This window comes from Herpailurus yagouaroundi, unplaced genomic scaffold, assembly GCF_014898765.1.
Source record: "Herpailurus yagouaroundi ecotype Mexico unplaced genomic scaffold, PumYag 203, whole genome shotgun sequence".
Lineage (NCBI taxonomy): Eukaryota > Metazoa > Chordata > Mammalia > Carnivora > Felidae > Herpailurus > Herpailurus yagouaroundi.
Window position 1 is genome coordinate 34,003,859 of NW_024412434.1, and position 18,939 is coordinate 34,022,797.

General features: G+C 45.2%; 1 protein-coding gene across 5 annotated transcripts in view; it reads left to right on the forward strand.

Annotated features, from left to right (window-relative positions):
- Positions 1 to 18,939, forward strand: part of DIP2C (disco interacting protein 2 homolog C) — a 322,639-nt gene that overhangs the window by 175,796 nt on the left and 127,904 nt on the right. For all 5 annotated transcript variants that reach the window (XM_040451581.1, XM_040451579.1, XM_040451580.1 and 2 more), the window contains 4 exons: positions 3,315 to 3,449; positions 5,813 to 5,932; positions 7,210 to 7,407; positions 15,880 to 15,971. In XM_040451581.1, the coding sequence (XP_040307515.1) occupies positions 3,315 to 3,449; positions 5,813 to 5,932; positions 7,210 to 7,407; positions 15,880 to 15,971 (545 nt within the window). The remainder of the gene's footprint in view (positions 1 to 3,314; positions 3,450 to 5,812; positions 5,933 to 7,209; positions 7,408 to 15,879; positions 15,972 to 18,939) is intronic.

Genomic DNA, 18,939 nt, shown 5'->3' on the forward strand with positions numbered 1-18,939 from the left:
GTGACGTAGGTACACGCAGATGTGAGCCCGCAACATGGCTGCCTGGTTACGTAGGTTCGCGCGGACGTGAGCCGGTGACGTGGCTGCCCGGTGACGTAGGCACACCCGGATGTGAGCCCGCGACGCGGCTGCCTGGCGACGTAGACACGCGGACGTGAGCCCGCGACGCGGCTGCCTGGCGACGTAGGTTCATGCGGACGTGAGCCGGCGATGTGGCTGCCCAGTGACGTAGGCACACATGGACGTGAGCCAGTGACGTGGCTGCCCGGCGATGTAGGCACACGCGGACGTGAGCCCGCGACGTGGCTGCCTGGCGACGTGGCTGCCTGATGACGTAGGCACATGCGGACGTGAGCCCGCGACGTGGCTGCCCGGCGACGTAGGCTCATGCGGACGTGAGCCCGCGACGTGGCTGCCTGGTGATGTAGACACACACGGACGTGAGCTGGCGATGGGCTGCCCAGGCAACATAGGTTCATGCGGACGTGAGCCGGCGACGTGGCTCCCCAGTGACGTAGGTTCGCGCGGATGTGAGCCGGCGACGTGGCTGCCCGGTGACATAGGCTCGCGCGGACGTGAGCCGGCAACGTGGCTGCCCAGTGATGTAGGCACGCGTGGACGTGAGCCGGCGATGTGGCTGCCTGGCGACGTAGGCTCGCGCGGACGTGAGCCGGCGACGTGGCTACCCGGTGACGTAGGCACATGCGGACGTGACCCCTCGACATGGCTGCCTGGCGACGTGGCTGCTCGGCAACGTAGGCACATGCGGACGTGAGCCTGCGACGTGGCTGCTCGGCGACGTAGGCTCACGCGGACGCCTGGTGACGTAGGTTCATGCGGACGTGAGCCCGCAACGTGGCTGTCTGGCGATGTAGGTTTACGCGAACGTGAGTGAGGCCCCAGCGTGGTGAGCACCTCTCTGCTTCCGTGCCAGGTGGCTGGTTTGGATCTTTGTCATTTCGCTCTGCTGCTTGCTGTGCCTTCACTCAAGATAGGAGACCCCAGCGAGCGTACCGCTTAGCCACAGAGTCAGCGTTTTTACTGCCAAGGCAAGTCTCTTTGGTCGAAGCGTGGGTAGGGCTGAAAAGGAGGGCGGAGACAGTGTCTCAGACATTGAAGAGGCGACACGAGTCCCCCTGCCACACGTCGCTCGGTGACCGGACAGAGCTGCCTACTCGCACTTGTCAGAGGCGTTCCTTTTCTGAGCTAAGATCCAGGAAATTGCCCTTTGGGGGGGGTGTGAGGCCGCTCTGGCTGCCGTGACAAGCACCCTGGACTTGGAGCTTAACCGACAGAGTTCATTGCCCTGCCTGCCGGAGGCGGGGAGTCCAGGATCCGGGTGTGGGCAGGGCTGGTTCCTCCCGAGGCCTCTCTGCCGGACGTGCAGACGCCGCCCTCTCTCCGTGTCCTCTTGTGGTCGTCCTTCTGTGTGTGTCTGTTCCGACTACCTCAGGAGGATACTGGTGACCCCTCTAAAGACCCGTCTCAGTGTGCGCTGGCATGCTGAGGCCCTCGGGGTGAGGACTTGCACGTGGGACTTAGCGGGGACACATTCCAGCCCATGCTGGGGCGAGCACACCTGGAAAAGGGAGGTGAGACGTGGAGAACCCAGCTGTCTGCTGCGGGCTGTGCTTGGCGCTCTCTCCCCTTGTCTGCCGTGCGGAGATTCCGGGTTCAGACTGCACGACCGCTGCCATCTGGGGCTCTGCTCCTGCCTGTGCTGCCCTTGCAGGTGCGTTCACGGGCTCCCTTTGGCGAACGTCTGTGCTGTGCACCTAATGGTGGCAGCGCTTGGGTGCCTCTGTGTGTTTACCGCTTAAGGTAGGTGTTATCATCACCATCCCCATTTTACGGAGAAGGACCCTAAAGCATAGGTTGGTTAGTAACTGGTCCTAGGGGATCAGCGACGAGCAGACGACCAAACCCTGTGACGCCGGCAGCCCAGCTCCCAGGGCCGTGGGTGTGTCCATGTGCCTGCAGGGTCGGCATGCCTGGGACCACCCAGGCACATCGGGATGTGTTGGCCGCCGGGGGGGTTGCCCCCATGAAGCTTGCCTAGGGGTGCGTGTTAATCTCCCTCGGTTGTGGCGTCCCCTCGTGATGGGAGATCACTTCCGAACACGGTCACTCCACAGTCTCCGTGCGTGCATAGTTGCAGACACGCCTACTTGGGCAAACTATTTGTAACTGTAAATCGGTTCTCTGAGGACATGTGCAGAACGGCTAAAATTTGAGTCCCCGGCATGCGTGTTCCCAGCTGAGGGCCAACAGGGTACCTCTTTTATCACCTTGGACTATAGAAGGTGTTCTTTACACGATCTGTTTGGCACCCTGTTTGTCGTCTTTCTTGTGCTTTTGGTTGGTGGTTTCAGTGCTTAAACAGTCCTCGTATGTGGTGCTGAAGTGGGGCAACATCCAGAGGAGACAGGCCGGCTACAGAGCATGTGCTTCTAATCATGCGGAGCCACAGAAACCCGGTCAAGCTGCTGCCTACTAAGGATAACCAAATCAGAGTTAATGGTATAATGCCCGTGGTTAGAACTGAGGATATGCAGAATGTCATTGATGGTCTCATTGACACACTTTTCTTAATGCCTTATTTAGCAAATACAAAAACTGTGCTTCCCCCACCTAACCAGTGAGTGCTTCCCTTCGTGGTGACTGTCGCGGTGGGGACGGACTGGGGCCAGTCTCGTGGGTGATACCGCGCTGATACACGCTGGTTATAAACACACTTTGGAATGATTATTCAGTATCATGAGTGCTAAAACAAATAGAACAGCTAATACTTCTTGAATGCTTATCCTCTATCATAAAGTATCTTAAGAGCTTTACGTGTGTTTAATCCATTCACTGTACCCTGCAGGGGACTGGCTGTGTCATTCCCATTTAGTGGAGGAGGGCACCGACACGCCCCCTGGGGTCTGGAGGAAGTGGGACACAAGCCCCAGGCGCTCTACCTGTAGAACTTGAGCTCCTCACTGTCTCTGTTAGGACAGACAAGGAAGTTACCCTTTACGAACAAACCCATAACTTAAAATATTTCTCTTTCCACTGGCTGTTTGAAAACGTCACTTTAAAGTGCTGCATTGATGCGGCTCCAGCTGTAATATCATTGTATCAATGTGGTTCCACCTTGAGAAGTATAAATTGCCTTAAAGATAATCTTTGTCCTGACGCTTTTGTGGTGCACTTGGATTCAGATTCTTGGCCCTTCCTTGGGATGTGGCAGTTTTTGAAACCCCCTTGCTCACTTACCCTTCAGAATAACTCCATTGTGATGATCCAAAAACTTGTAATTTGCTTCTTTATAGAAAATCACTCTGCACCTCCTGATGTAACCACTTACACCTCAGAACACTCGATACAAGTAGAAAGGCCACAAGGTTCAACGACATCACGGACGGCACCAAAGTATGGCAACGCGGAGCTCATGGAGACTGGCGATGGTAGGTCTTCTGACAATCATTTTTCCTTCTTTATAAATCCTCATTTCTACTAAGTTGCCCTTCTGTGCGCAGGATTGGATGTGTTTCTTGTAGATACAAAGTGACTCACGGAACCTGGTTTATCACCTTCTTTATGTGGCTCCCATGGAAGGTGGCACGGGGACAAGAAATGCAAATGATCTCCAAGTTGTCCAAGAGTGTTTCCTTGTAGGAAAAAATATCAGTATGGGGGGAACTCAGTCACGAGAAGAAAACAGAAATTTTATGGGTCTGACGTGTTTGCTAATCAGTAACAAATGTTGGTTCGGCAGTTAAGAAATTAGCACGGACGTGTTAAGACCACGAGCAGTTAGGAGAAGGATAACATGAAGTTAAATGTAAACCAATGATTGACATGTATGGGCTAGTGTGATGCTTTAGACTTCTGAAGAAAGAGGGTTTTTTCCTCCATGTTGGAAAAAAAAATGTCAGCAGTGATCAAGTACAGTAGTGGGGGCTCTCCCTCATTCCTCGTCCTTCTGTGTCAGTACATTCTGAGTATGGTGGCCGTTTCTGTGACCCGGTCTGGAGAAGCAGACTTGGGCGTCAACCCCATGCTCTATTCTGCTTTCCATGTGCTCAGCCCTTCCCAGGCCGCGAGAGTGTGGTAGACCCAGTGGTGATGTAAGATGTATTTTCGTGAAGGCAGCCAGTGTGGCCTTGGTGTGCCGTCCATCCCTCTGGGTGTGTGTCCTGTGGCACTGTGTGGTTTGGGGCTGGTGAGGAAGGCCCTGACCTGTCTGTCGGGTGGCATGCCCCGTCCTCGTTCCAGTCCCACGCCCCTGGGGTCGGTGAGCCGCCCTGGTTTCCCTGGGGTGCTCGCAGTGCCATTGTTGCTTTGTGTCCCTGTTAAAAATCATCCTGTATCCAGTCGGTTGTTACTGTTATTCTTGTCACCATTTAATAGCTTTGTTGTCTGTGAAGTCTGCCTTGTCTGTTCCCCTAGGTAAATTCATGTTGTCCCGCTGACACCACATGAGTCCTCTGTGTCCTGTGTTTCTCTGTGTGCAATGACCCCTGTATCAGAGTCACCCAGGACCTTGTCAGAAAACAGATTCTGGAACCCTCCCAGCCCTAACCCATCACAGGCTCAGGGCGGGGTCCTCAGGAGGACTCTTGCGTGTCGTGGCCGAGCCGGAGCACCAGTGGCAGTGGGAGACGACCTTCCGTTCACCCGAACCTACTCAGTGGGGCACTTAGTGGAGAAATACTGTGTTTAGATATTGAGAGTTCTGGGTGCTATGTCTTTGTATGTTTCCCAAACTATAAAATATTTAATGTCTCAGTTCTGCAAGTGCCCAATATATTTTGAGGCTATCTGTGAAAATGCTTTTTATTTGATAAAAAGCTTCCTTGAGATCTGTCGTATTTGTTCCAGACGCTGAGATCTGTCTTTATGCTACATGACCATCAGTGGGGGAGGGGGAGGAGGAGGAGGAGGAGGAAGAGGGCAGCTCTGCCAGGGTTTCAGGAAAGCCCCTTCCAGCCTGGTTCCCTTGCAGGACCTCTCTGCGGAGTGGAATGTGCTACAAGGACACTCTTGTCCGGCTTGAGGATGTCAGCACCCTGATGCTCCTTGTATTTGTTAATTTGGGGCATTTAAAAATCTTTCTGCCTTTTTGGCAATCATTTATTCAGTTTCCAAAATGATGTTGTTCGTTGTTGTAGATAAGAAATATGTTGTTATGATACGGAGTTTATTTTTCTCTGTACATGTGAGTATGTGCCGTATCCTGGTGTTTTGGGTTATGCAAAAAATTAAGAGCATTTAAATTGCTGTGCTCAGGAAGCACTGGCTGAACATGCACTCAGGTGAGCAGAAACTGAGGCACAGACGGGGGCCATTGGATAGTCAGAGTACAGGCCTGCCACGGAGCCCGTGGAGCCTGAGTGCCCCGCCCTCATGTCAGGATGTGCCTGGCACATTGGGCAGGCCACTCTGGCCCCAGAGAGGGCAGTGCTGGTGGTCTCCAGAGACAGCTTTCAGAACTCCATTGGAGAAGGACAGGGGAGCAGATCCTGTTTCAGGAATGGGAGGTGTGATTAGGTGCAGCCCAGGGTCTGGTGCCCCTCCCCCAACCCCAGCAGGACATCTGCAGCATCGTTCCAGGGGTCTCTGCAGACCCTGTGGTGCTGGTGGGGCCACTGCACCCTGACATCCACTCAGGGGCAAGCTCTTGCTGGGTGGGGTGTCCTGGGTGGCAATTGCAGGACCCTCAATATGGGGCCCTGGCACTGGTGTCACGACCATTTTTCCTGTGGCTGCTTGTTCAGCTGGTGAGGTACTGACTGGTCCTTCTTCTGTCGGTGGTTCTGTTTTCCAGGGGTGCCAGTAAGTAGCCGGGTGTCAGCGAAAATTCAACAGCTCGTCAATACACTCAAACGACCGAAGCGGCCGCCGTTACGGGAATTCTTTGTTGATGACTTTGAAGAATTGCTGGAAGGTGAGAGGGGCCTCCGCCCCCCACTTACTCTGTCTGCGTGATCCCAGGGACTGTCATGACTGGGCTGTTAAAAGTAACAATCTTGGCACCCCTGCAAGACAAGAATCTTCTCTAGAGACTGTAGGCACTCTTCCCAAAGCCGCCTTTAAAGACAGGCTAAGTGTGGGCAAGGCAGGATAGACACCCAGGCTGCATGTTTGTGGCCCTCCCAGGGTGCAGTCACGGCCGTGAGCCCGGCCTCCACCAGGTAGCAGAAACACGGGGAAGCATACAAAACTGTGACTCAAGGTGACACGTGCTCTCTACGTAAGCGCATTAAGAGGAAGGCAGAGTGTGCACGCGGCTGAGCTCATTTCCTGCCCCTCTGTGCAAATTCAGGACTACGTCAAGCCCAGATTCCTTATTTTCTTGTTCTTTGTACCACAAGTAAGACACTGCTGATTCTCTGGCCAGCAGGGGGAGATTGTCACCCGCAGACTGTGAGGGAGAGAATCCTCTTCTAAAAGTGAGAAGCCTAACAGTTGCTCACCTAAACTAAAGAGTTGGGAAGATTGTATTGCATTATAGGCCATTTTTTTTGTTTTACTCAAGAAAATGTCGGGGCGCCTGGGTGGCGCAGTCGGTTGAGCATCCGACTTCAGCCAGGTCACGATCTCGCGGTCCGTGAGTTCGAGCCCCGCGTCGGGCTCTGGGCTGATGGCTCAGAGCCTGGGGCCTGTTTCCGATTCTGTGTCTCCCTCTCTCTCTGCCCCTCGCCCGTTCATGCTCTGTCTCTCTCTGTCCCAAAAATAAATAAACGTTGAAAAAAAAAAAATTAAAAAAAAAAAAAATGTGCTTGGGTTGGTTATTGATAGTAATTGTTGCAAATTCAAATTTACATCCCCATATTTAAGGGCAAAATATAATTTAACAAAATTTGAGCTCTGGAGTCCAGAATTACTAGTGTATGTACATCAGGAGTTGATTTTTTGAACAGCTGTTGCAATCCCAGAGTCCAGGCATGTTAAAATACACAGTTCATCTGTCAGTTTACAGATGCACTCAGGTCTCCCTATATTCACCATCCCAACATTGCCTTAGAAAGTGTAAGAATTAAGTGCTTCCGTTACGTCCGTGAAGCTAGCATATAGGTCCTGGCTGTGATTCTAGAAAAGCACGTGTACGTGTTTTCAGTCCACCAATAAACATGTGTAAGTCTTCTACCTTCTTTAAAAGGAAGAGAACAGTGATTGTGCTAATATGCATGTATTTTTTAAAAAAACTTCCAATGTATTTAGTTCAGCAACCGGATCCGAACCAGCCAAAGCCAGAGGGAGCGCAGATGTTGGCGGTACGTGGGGAGCAGCTGGGAGTGGTGACGAACTGGCCGCCATCGCTAGAAGCTGCATTGCAGCGGTGGGGGACCATCTCCCCAAAGGCCCCGTGCTTGACCACGATGGACACGAACGGGAAGCCCCTGTACATCCTCACTTACGGTAATTCCGTATGCCGCTTCACCTTCCTGACTCTGCCTGCATACAGCAGCCACTTTTGGGGTGCTTCACTTACGTTTGTAAATCCAGTACAGAAACAAAATGGACTTAGAAAGGAAATATTTTAGGGAAAGTACTTAATTTGAGTATGAAAAGTTAGTACTTATTAAGCGTTTCTGGAGTAAAATCCAGAAATAGGTACAAAAAAAATCAGTCATAACCCTAATAAGATAGTGGATTTTACCTCTTGGAACATGCATGTGATGTTCTTGAAAGTCGTGCCTTCAGGAAGGATGGGTAATTAAAGAATATGTATCTAAACTCTTGTATGTGTATCCTTCAGAAAAAACAAAAACCATTTCCAAAGTGATTACTCAAAAACACAAGAGAAACAGGGTTTTCTTTAGTTCTTCATTCAGTACAATTAATGAAATCTGTGAACTTTTGGAAGTAGTTTTCTGTACCAGAAAGATTTCGTTCTCTTTGTTCCCTGGGTAAGGGGCCAAGGAGAAAGCAGGTGGTTGGGTTACTGTCACAGCACCTGCTGCGGCTTTGCAGAGAGACCAGCTGAATAACAGGAAGACCAGAGCTGTCCCTCCTCTGTCTGCACGTGTGAGATTAGGTGACCTGTGTCTAGATCGAAGTTTTGTGTCCCTGGCAGCAGTGCTCTTACGTGGAGTAGGAAGGGGGCTCGTTTCTACATTGGCCCATGTTACAGTAAGTGACACAGAGTCCAGCCTTTTGGGATGTGGGGCCTCAGGGGGTACCCGCTGTAGACTCCAGCATTACCTGTGCGTCTCACGGACAGAAATGGGTTTGGGGTTTAGGAGCATATGTCTCCCAGCTTTGCCATTTTCTGGCAATGTTGGGTATTTCTAAGTGGATAAAGAGCATTTCACCCATGGTGAGGCTTAGCTGGATTTTTTCATTATGCTCTTTGGAAATAGGTTTTAGTCAAGTAAGTGGAAGACTTTCCTTAGTGACCCCCATCCCTGGCCAGACCCAGCCCTGAAGCTGGTGGTGTGGCTGGAACTGCCGCTCCTTAGCTTCTTCCAGAGATCATCTGCCACGTACGGGGACTCCCAGGACCCACCGTGTGCACACGCAGCTAAGCGCCCACCTGGCTGCCTACAAGCGTGTGCTGAGATGCACGAGGCGCTAACTGTGTACCTGCCCAGCGCGGGGCAGGGCATCAGAGAAGGAGACACAGTTCTCCAGGCTGAGGACTGCGGTCCGAAGGGCAGCCCTTCTCCTGAGGGGACAAAGAGCAGAGAAGTGCTGACTTTGCCTTTGTGCATGTTACTGCGAGCTGCGGTGTAAGATGGACGCCGAAAGTTATCTGAGGGAATTTGGCTATCTAAGGGAAGTGTGTCTACACCCCAGCATCACAGCCCCTGCTCTTCAGTCATCTATGTTTTCTTGCATTTACTCATCTGTATGAGGCATATGCTGTGGGTCACTCTTGGTTTTGACCTGTTAAAGGAATGTAAGCAATGCATTTCCAAAAACACGGTGATAGTTCATCAGGATGTAAAAGGGAGGTGTTGGCCAATACCAGAAAAACTGTAGAAAAGTGCTTTGTAGGTAGAAACACTGAGATAGACGAACCTGTAATGGCTGGGTGTTGCTCAGAATACAGAGAAGAGCTCACTGAATAAGAGTTGTTCTCATACCAAGGAACTCCGTCTCATTGGCAGACTAGACTGTTTACAGTCTTGTAGTTCACTTTCGGCTCTCATTTAACTTCCTGCAAAGCCAGAGGGTAGCTGAGAAACTTGGGATCTTTGATGGAAAATACAGGGAGTGAAGGTTAACAACCCTGTAGAACAATCCACTGTTCTCCATTTACCAATACAAATAAAACACCATCTTACAATTTTCAGTTAATAAAAATAAATCATGCTAAGCAACTAATTTCCTTCTATCATGAATCTTCGCTTCCTCCTGTTCGCAGCACGATACCTGCAAATTTATTCTACTTTGCTGCAGTGCGCTTTTATTACCAGGCAAACTCCCTCTCCTCTCTCCCTCCCTCCCTCCCTCCCTCCCTCTTCCTCTTTTTCTTTTCTTCCTTCCTTCCTTTTGTGATTTACGACTTGGCTTTTGCTCCAGGTATTTTGAAATATTCAGGTGCTTGAGCTAGAAAAGCGTTGGGAAACCTTTCTACATGGTTTATGCTTTGCATTATTGGCGATGTGTTACTCAGCCTCCACTGCTGTTCGCAGGTGACCTAGCCGCTGTGCTGAGCGTGAGCTCTGAAACCCCTTCCTCACCCACCTACCCGCTTCCTCAGACCTACACTCTTCTTATGGTTTCGTACTCCTCACAGAAATCCAATTGAAATTAAAATTAATCTGTAGTAAGACAGTGCATGCATCATGTCCGCATCTCTTTCTTTTTTCTATATGCACAGGCTATCTTAGAGTCTTAATATCTATTTTCTCAGTTAAAATACCAGTTTAGCTTGGCAAAATCGGTTGAGACTTCGTGTCCCCCACCTTCCATATACATAGTACGGAATTATTATTAACTGGTATTGGCCATGGTCACCATTTTATACATCCCATGACTTATTTTATAACTGGATGTTTGTACCTTTGACCCCCTTCACCCATTTATGCCTCCCTCTCCCCCCCCCCCACCAGTCTGTTCTCTGTATATGTATGAGCTTGGGTTTTAGATTCTGCAAGTGAGTGAGATCACAAAGTATTTGTCTCTCTCTGTCTCACCTGTTTCACGTAGCATGATGCCTCCAAGTCCATGCATGTTGTTGTAAATGGCAAGATTTCATGCCTTGTTATGGCTGAATAATGTCCTGTGTACATATACCACCTTTTCTTCATCCACTCATCCGTTGATGACCAGTTTTAACCCCCATGCTGGTTTTTCCAGAGTGGCTGCCCAGTTTGCCCTCCCACCAACAGTGTAAGAGGTTCCCCTTTCTCCACATCTTCGCCAACACTTACCATCTCCTGTCTTTTTGATGCTAGTCATTCTGACAGGTATGAGGTGGTAGCTCAGTGATTTCGGTTTAATCTCCCTGGTGATGAGTGATGTTGAGTACCTGTCATTGTCTTTTGGCCATCTGTGTGTCTTTGGAGAAATGTCTGTTCAGTTCCTGTGCTCATTTTTGAATCCATTATTTTTTTCCATTGAGTTGAGTCCTTTATGTACTTAGATGTTAACCCCTTATTGGATAAATGGTTTGCAAATATCTTCTGTTCTGTAATTTGCTTTTTCATTGTGTGGATGGTTTCCCGTCCTGCGCAAAAGCTTTTTAGTGTGATATGGTCCCACTTGTTTATTTTTGCTTTTGGTGTCAGATCCAAAAAATCATCCCCAAGATCCATGTCAAGGATCTTAGCACCTATTTTCTTCTAGGAGTTTTATGGTTTCAAGTCTTAGGTTCGATTTTTTTCATTCATTTTGAGTTAATTTTTAGGTGTGGTTCAGTGCCATTCTGCTGCATGTGACTGTCCAGTTTTCTCACTACTAATTGAAGAGACTGCCTCTTCCCTATTGTGTATTCTAGACTCCTTTGCTGTAAACTAATTGACCTATATGCATGGGTTTATTTATGGGCTCTCTGATCCATTGTGTCTGTTTTATGCCAGTGCCACACTGTTTTAATTACTGTAGCTTTGTAATACAGTTTAAAATCAGGGAGCCAGCTGCCCCCAGCTTTGTTCTTCGTACTCAAGATTCCTTTGGCTGTTTGGGGCCTTTCGTGTTTCCATACAAATGTTAGGATTCTTTGTTCTACCTCCATGAAAGATGCCATAGATATTTTGGTAGGGATTGCATTAAATCTGTAGATTGGTTTGGGTAGTATAGACATTTTAACAATATTATTTCGAATGTCTTTCATTTGTTTGTGTCTTCCTCAGTTTCTTTCATCAGTGTCTTATAATTTTCAGAGTTTAGGTCTTTTAGCCCCTTGGTTGAAATTTTTCATGGTACTTACTCTTTTTGATGCAACTCTAAATGTTTTCTTAATTTCTATGATAATTCATTGTTAGTTTCTAGAAATGCAGTTGAATTTTGTGTATCAGTTTGCACTCTGCAACTTTACTCAATTCTTGGATTAGTTCTAACGGGGTTTTTTGTTTGTTTATTTCTTTGGTTTTGGTGGCATCTTTAGAGTTTTTCTGTATACAAAATCCTATCATCCTCAAATACAGATGGTTTTACTTCTTCCTTTCCAATATGGATACCTTTTAAGTCTTCTTCTTGCCCAAATACTCTGGCTAGCACTTCCAAAACCATTGAATAAAAGTGGTGAGACTGGACATCCTGGTCTTGATTCTTTTCTCGGCACACTATACTAGCTATGGGTTTTGAATGTATGGCTTTTGTTATGTTGAGGTATGGTCCCTCTGTATTCCCTTTGTTGAGAGTTGTTGAATTTTGTCAAGTGCTTTTTTCTGCATGTATGGAGAAATTATTTTTATTCTTCATTTTGTTAACGTGGTGTATCATGTTGATCGATTTGACAATGTTGAGCCATCCACATATCCCTGGAATAAATCCCACCGATCACAGTGTATGATCCTTTTACTGTATTGTTGAATTCAGTTTGCTAGTATTTTGTTGAGGAATTTTGCATCTATGTTTATGAGGAGTAAGGGCCTCTTATTTCTTTTGTGTGTCCTTGTCTGGTTTTGGTATCAGGGTAACACTGGCTTCATAAAATGAGTTTGGAATCATTCCCCTCTAATTATTTTGGAAGAGTTTAGGAAGGATAAGTATTAAATCTTCTTTGAATGCTTGATAGAATTCACAAGGAAAGGCTTCTGTTTGTAGGGAGGTTTTTAAGTTTCTTATTAAATGTCCTTACTAGTAATCATTCTATTCAGATTTTGTTTCCTCATGATTCCTTGTTGGAAGATCGTGTGTTTCTAGGATTTATTCATTTTTTCCAGTTTGTTGGCATATCATTGTTCCTGGTGGTCTTTTGTGATCCTTTGTATTTCTGTGGTGTTGGTTATACCTTTCATTTTTGATTTTGTCTGAGATTTTAAATGAGAGTCCACTCTCGTTTTCTTTTGGTGAGTCTATCCAAGGGTTGTCAGTTTTGTTTACCTTTTCTAAGAACCAGTTCTTGGTTTTGTTGATCTTCTCTATTGCCTTTTTAGTCCCTATTTTAACAATTTCTGCTCTGATCTTGGTTACTTCCTTCTTTCTGCTAGCTTGGGCTTCATTTGTTCTTCTCCTGGTTCCTTGAGGTGAAAGACTAGGCTGTTTAGTTGAGATTTTTCTTGTTCATTGAGGTACACCTGTATTGCTATGGACTTCCGTCTCAGAATCGCTTTTGCTACAAATCATAAGTTTTGGTATGTTGTATTTCCGTTTTTACATGTCTCAAGGTATTTTTTTAATTTCTTCTTTGAATTTTTTGTTGTCACACTGGTTGTTCAGTAGCATGTTGTTTAGTCTCCACATACTTGTGGATTTTCCAGATTTCTTCTTATAATTGACTTCTCACTTCATACCATTATGGATCAGAAAAGATGCTTGCTATGTTTTCAGTCTTGAATTCATAGACATTTGTTTTGTGGCCTCACGTATGATTTGGAGAATGTTCCATGTGCACTTGAGAAGAATGTGTGCTTATGGATGGAGTGCTTATGGATGGAGTGTTTGATAAAAATTAAGTCCATATGTTCTAATGTGTTGTTCAAGGCCACTATTTCCTTACTGGTTTTCTGTCCAGATGATTTATCCGTTGATGTGAGTGGGGTATTAAAGTTCCTATTATCATATTGCTGTTAATTTCTCCCTTTAGGGCTATGAATATTTGCTTCATAGATTTAGGTGCCTCCATATTGGGTACATAAATGTTTACAAATGTTATGTCTTCTCAGTGGACTGATCCCTTCATCATTAAGTATCTCCCCTTCTTTGTCTCTTATTACAGTCTTTGGTTTAAAGTGTGTTTTGTCTGATAGAACTACAGCTACTCATCTTCCTTTACGTCCCCACTTCTGTGGAGTATCTTTCTGCAACCCCTCACTTTTCTCTGTGTGCATCCTTACATCTGAACGGAGCCTCTTGTAGGCAGCAGATCAGTTCTTGTTTTTTTGTGTGTGTGTTTTTTCCCCCATTAACTCACTCTGTGTCTTTTAATGAGAGAATTTAGTCCTTCTACATTTAAAGTAACTATTGATAAGAGGTACTTATTGCCATTTTGGTAATTGTTATCCAGTTGTTTTTGTAGGGCCTCTCTGTTCCTTTTCCTTTGTGGTTTCATGACTTTCTTTAGTGTGAGGCTTACATTGCTATCCCTTTATATTTGTGTATCTGCTAGAGGTGTTTGCTTGGTGGTTACCATGAGGCTCACATACAACAACTTGTATTTATAACCATAAGTTGATAACAACTTATGTTTGCACACATTCTAAACCCGTGCATTTTTACTCTCCCACCCACATTTCATGTTCTTCATGTCACATTTTACATCTTGATATCTTGCGTGTCCCAATTTACTACTTTTGTCCTTTTCCTTTTATACTGGCTTTATATAGTCCACTACCTTTATTCTAGATTTACCTTTCCTAGTGGGATTTATACTTTTATTTATTTTCTTGTTACTTATTAGTGCCATTTCTTTTCAGCATGAAAAAGTCTCTTTAACATTTCTCACACGTCTGGTTTTGCATTTGCTTCTGGGAAAATGCATGGTCTGCCCTTCCATTCTGATTGATCCCTTTCCCAGTAACTTCTCTTTTTTGGAAAGTTTTTCATTCTCCTCTGTAAATCAGTAAAGAACCATTGTGTCTCTTGCAACTTAGATCAGCAAAGCTTTTCTCCTTGAAAAACAGCAAGTGGTATTTTGCCAAAAGTATGTTGCTCTTTTCAAGCTCCCGACTGTAGACTGGCTTCTGTATGAATATATGATAATATCCAAACAGAGAATGACGTTGAAAGTGTAACAAAACGTAACATTGCTAATCATCTGACTGTAACAGGTTTGTTCACAAAGCCATTGGGTTTTTCAGTTACAACAAATTGATTGTAATTTTTTATTTAATTGTGATTCCCTAATATCGTTCACATTAAAAAGATTTGAAGGCGCAAAATATTTGTTTTCTTTAGATGAAAAATCACTGAGTTACTTCTAATAGCCAGTGGCTGTTTTTGTGGAAAAAATATAGCCACCTAACAAAAGACCAAATGCTTGTAAGGTAGCCACTCTTGAGGACTGCAGTGTTGAGGCACATCTAGAGAAGAGGGTGGAGGACAGACAAGACCTTCGTGTCTGATAATTAGCCTAAGTGCTCAAGAAGTATGGCCAAAGAGCGTACTGTCATTTTGTCCTTCTTAGGTTGCCTATGACATCAGTGAAACGAAGACCATGTGTTGAGCACATACTGTAAACCAGTAATACCCTAGGAGTTAGAGACATTAAGATAACAAAAACATTCCTTTTGTCCCCTTATCGCTAAGGAGGAGATAAGTTGATAAATCCTGTGGAAGATAAACAATAACCCTAATTTAGGTTGCTGCAAAATCCAGTGTGAGGTAAAACAAGTGTTATAAACATAAAACTTCTTAACTTTTACATTTAAAATAGGAAGAAGCTGAAAACAGTGATTGTATTTACGGGAAAGTTAAAGTTGCTCCTAACTGTTGTTACGATCATGTTAATGTAACTTCTAACACCTCGCCTGCTTCTGAAAGCATGTGGAAGCTGATATCATGAAGCCCTTTAGGTGTCTAAGAGCTCATATTAGGTGTCAGAGTCACTTTGTCCCCCGCCCTGTCCTCCTGTGCAGGAGCGTCTGGTGCTAGAATGGAGGCAGTGGTGGGAACCCTGGAGGTTCTTCCAAGCTGGCTGTCCTTTCTGGTGTGTGTGTGTGTGTGTGTGTGTGTGTGTGTGTGTGTGTTCAATCCTATTTTTAATCCTCCTTTGTGGTCATTTTTCTGGAGTTCAGAACTTTAGCTCTGAATACTTACCACCATCTTTAAGTTCAAACATTACTCTCAAAAAATCCTGAATCCCCAAGACAAGCAAGATGTGATGCTGAGAAACTCAGGACTTGGGGAGGGAAGAGGGATCAGGCCTTGCAAAGTGTGTCCTAAGTACCTTTCGCATTCATTTCATTCATTTCATGAGCAAGGCCCTGATAACAGTGGAAACGTGTCATTTTGCATAATGTGACTTGGCAGTGACACACTATTGCCCTTGTCCCTGCTCTACTTTACTCCCCAGAAATCTTCCCATCCTCTGTGATGACAGCTATTCTGTGGCTTTGCTGTAGCTGCTTTGCACACTTACAGTGTGTATCATACCTTAGGCCTCTCAGAGCTTATGAGTCAGAGTTTCTGGCTTTTATTTTCCTTCAGGATTCCATGGACTCAGGGTTACTTGAAGGCTTAAAAGGAATGAGTACCGTCTCTAGTTATGTGCATGTTGAGACATAACTGAAAATGCGTGTGTCCACTTACTTGTGTCTTTATCACTTGTATTAATAGGCAAACTGTGGACAAGAAGTATGAAGGTCGCTTACAACATTCTGCATAAATTAGGTACAAAGCAGGAACCTATGGTACGACCAGGTGACAGGGTAAGTGCACGTCTGCAAACACTCCATCGTATGCAACAGAGACACCTGCTGTTTGAAGTTCTTAGAGTTCAGTGTCCCCTAATGCTAATGCTGCTAAGTCAGGCTTTCTTAACATTAACTATGAATCGGGGTCAGTTGCACAATATGTCATTTAGCCTTTACAACAACCCCGTGAGTTCGACTGTAGTACTTCTGTTTCATCCATGAGGACGTGCAGACTTGAGAGTGTCACATCAGATGAAGGCACATAACTCATAAGTGGCTCAGCACTCGCAGCTGTTTCTGGCAGACCCCAGAGTCACATTCCCAGCCTTTGTCCTGTCGTCTGCTACTTTGAAACATTCGTGTGTCATCTACCTGGGTTGGCAGGACAAATTATATGTAAAACTTTGTTTACATCCATCAGTGTACTGAAATCTTTATAGCACGCTGCTGGTGCCATTCCTTTGCTGGTGTTAAATTTCTGGATAGAGGCTACTATGTTTAACCGATAAGCAAATTTTTATTCTTCCTGCAATCTGAAGTTACAGAGGAGAGATGTTAGTATTCCTTTGCAATGTTATACTCTAAGAACTTGATACCCTTGTCCAAGCTTTGTACCCCAATTTAGATGTGAGGCAGGGTTAGAACCACATTTTCTTGCCTTCAAATGTAGCATCTTTTTTTCCATTTGCTGCTTTGTATCTGAGACCCCAACACTGGGTTATCCTACTTGTGCCCAAAGAACTCCCAAGTGAATTCAGTAAAAATATCAGTGCTGAGCACCATAAACCAACAAGAACAGAAGCTGTGATTTACTTAAGATATTATAAAGACAGGGGCCCATCATGAGGAATTTTTTAGAAGATTACCAGAGGCCCAGCCTTCTGTGGTGGACTATGATTCTTTCCATTTTTTTATTGAACAAGTTTGACCTGTGGCTTGTAAATCTCAGTTATAGGTCTTAGCACTTCCTGATTATAAAACCACAAGGCTACAGTAATCAAAGCAGTGCAGTGCTAACGTAAAGACAGATGTGGAGAATGGAGTAGAACAGAGAGCCCAGAAACAAACCCTCGTGTGCACGGTGAAGCAGGTTCATCGAGGATGTTAAGATATGACACGGGGAAAGGACGGTCTCTTCGACAAATGGTGCTGGGAAAACTAGACCACCCACAAGCAAAAGGACAAAGTTGGACCTTTTACACCGTCTATTAAAAAATTAACTCACGGGGCGCCTGGGTGGCGCAGTCGGTTAAGCGTCCGACTTCAGCCAGGTCACGATCTTGCGGTCCGTGAGTTCGAGCCCCGCGTCAGGCTCTGGGCTGTTGGCTCGGAGCCTGGAGCCTGTTTCTGATTCTGTGTCTCCTCCTCTCTCTGCCCCTCCCCCGTTCATGCTCTGTCTCTCTCTGTCCCAAAAATAAATTTAAAAAGTTGAAAAAAAAAATTAAAAAAAATAAATAAATAAAATAAAAAAAAAATAAAAAATTAACTCACAATGGTTCGGAGACTTAAAGAACAAAAACTATAAAACTCTTAGAATAAAACATGGGGAAAGCTGCATAACACAGAATTTGGCAATGATTTTTTTACATGATACCAAAAACACCATGGAATAAAAATAAAAACATAAATTGGATTTCATCAAAATAACTCTGTGCACCAAAGGACATTATCGAGACTGAAAAAGAAACATACAAGATGGGAGAAAATATTGACGAATTCTATATCTGAGAAGAGGTTAGTATCCACACTATGCTAAAACAAACAAACAAAACATAAGTTTAAAAAATGGGAGAGGACTTGAATAGACATTTCTCCAGAGAAGGTTTGCAGATGGCCAGGGAGCACCTGAAAAGACGCCCCATGTCACTGCTCGTTAGGGCGCTGCATGTTAAAACCACAGTGAGACCGCACTCCACAGCCATTGGGGTGGCCGTTGTCAGAAAGCAGAAAGTAAATGTTGGCAAGAATGAAGAAATTGAACCCCGGTGTGCTGCCACTGCAGAAAACAGTATGGCGGCTCCTTTAGAAATTGAACATAAATTACTGCTTGATCCAACAGTTTCCCTTCTGTTTCAAAAGAACTGAAATCAGGGGCTTGAGCAGATAATAGCAACACCAGTGTTCGTAGCAGCATTGTTCACAAAACCAAAAGGTGGCAGTAACTCAAGTGTCCATCGGCAGATGCACGGAGACACATAATAAAACACGATGGGCTCAAAGACTACGTGACATGGAATATGGCAGCTGCAAAGGACAAACGTACCAGGTACTTAGAGTAAATTCATGGAATCAGAAGGGTGATGGTAGCTAGGGGGCTGGTGGGGGCTGGGAAGTTCCTTAATGGGAGTGAGGCTTCAGTTTAGGAAGATGAGAAGGTCGGGAGATGGTTCTGGTTGTGAATGTACTTCATGCTGCTGAGCTGTGCACTTCATTTTCAAAATAAATTAATAAAATAAATGAGTGGTCAACGTTGTGTATGTTTTACCCCAATAAAAAATCAGTTGTATGTAATATCTCCCTTAACTATAATTTCACGGATAGTGTTAGTAGAATGATTTCGTTAAAAATTCTCATAGAGCATGGCCTCCAGATTATTGAAGTTCCCTTAAAATAACAACTACAAAATAAACCACCTCTGTTCAGCTAAGATGTTAGTAGGAATTTGCGGGGCACAGTTTTGAGAAAATAAACTATGTAAAGAGGTTTGTCGGTAGAGGTTGGTTTGACTGTGTGAGGGAGACTATTTTTCTAAGTTATTTAAAACATTATTCATGTAGTTAATATCGGGCACATGTGTACAGATACTTTTATAAAATAAATATACACGACCGTAGCAGTAAATTGATCATAAGCTTATGTTGCTATAAACGGAATTTTTTGCCCTCTTTGAAAATCACTTTTGAATAAAACATAATTTTCCCCAGAACAGTGAACATTCAGTCCTTAGCATAAAAATTTACATTTGTGTGTGTGTGACCTTACT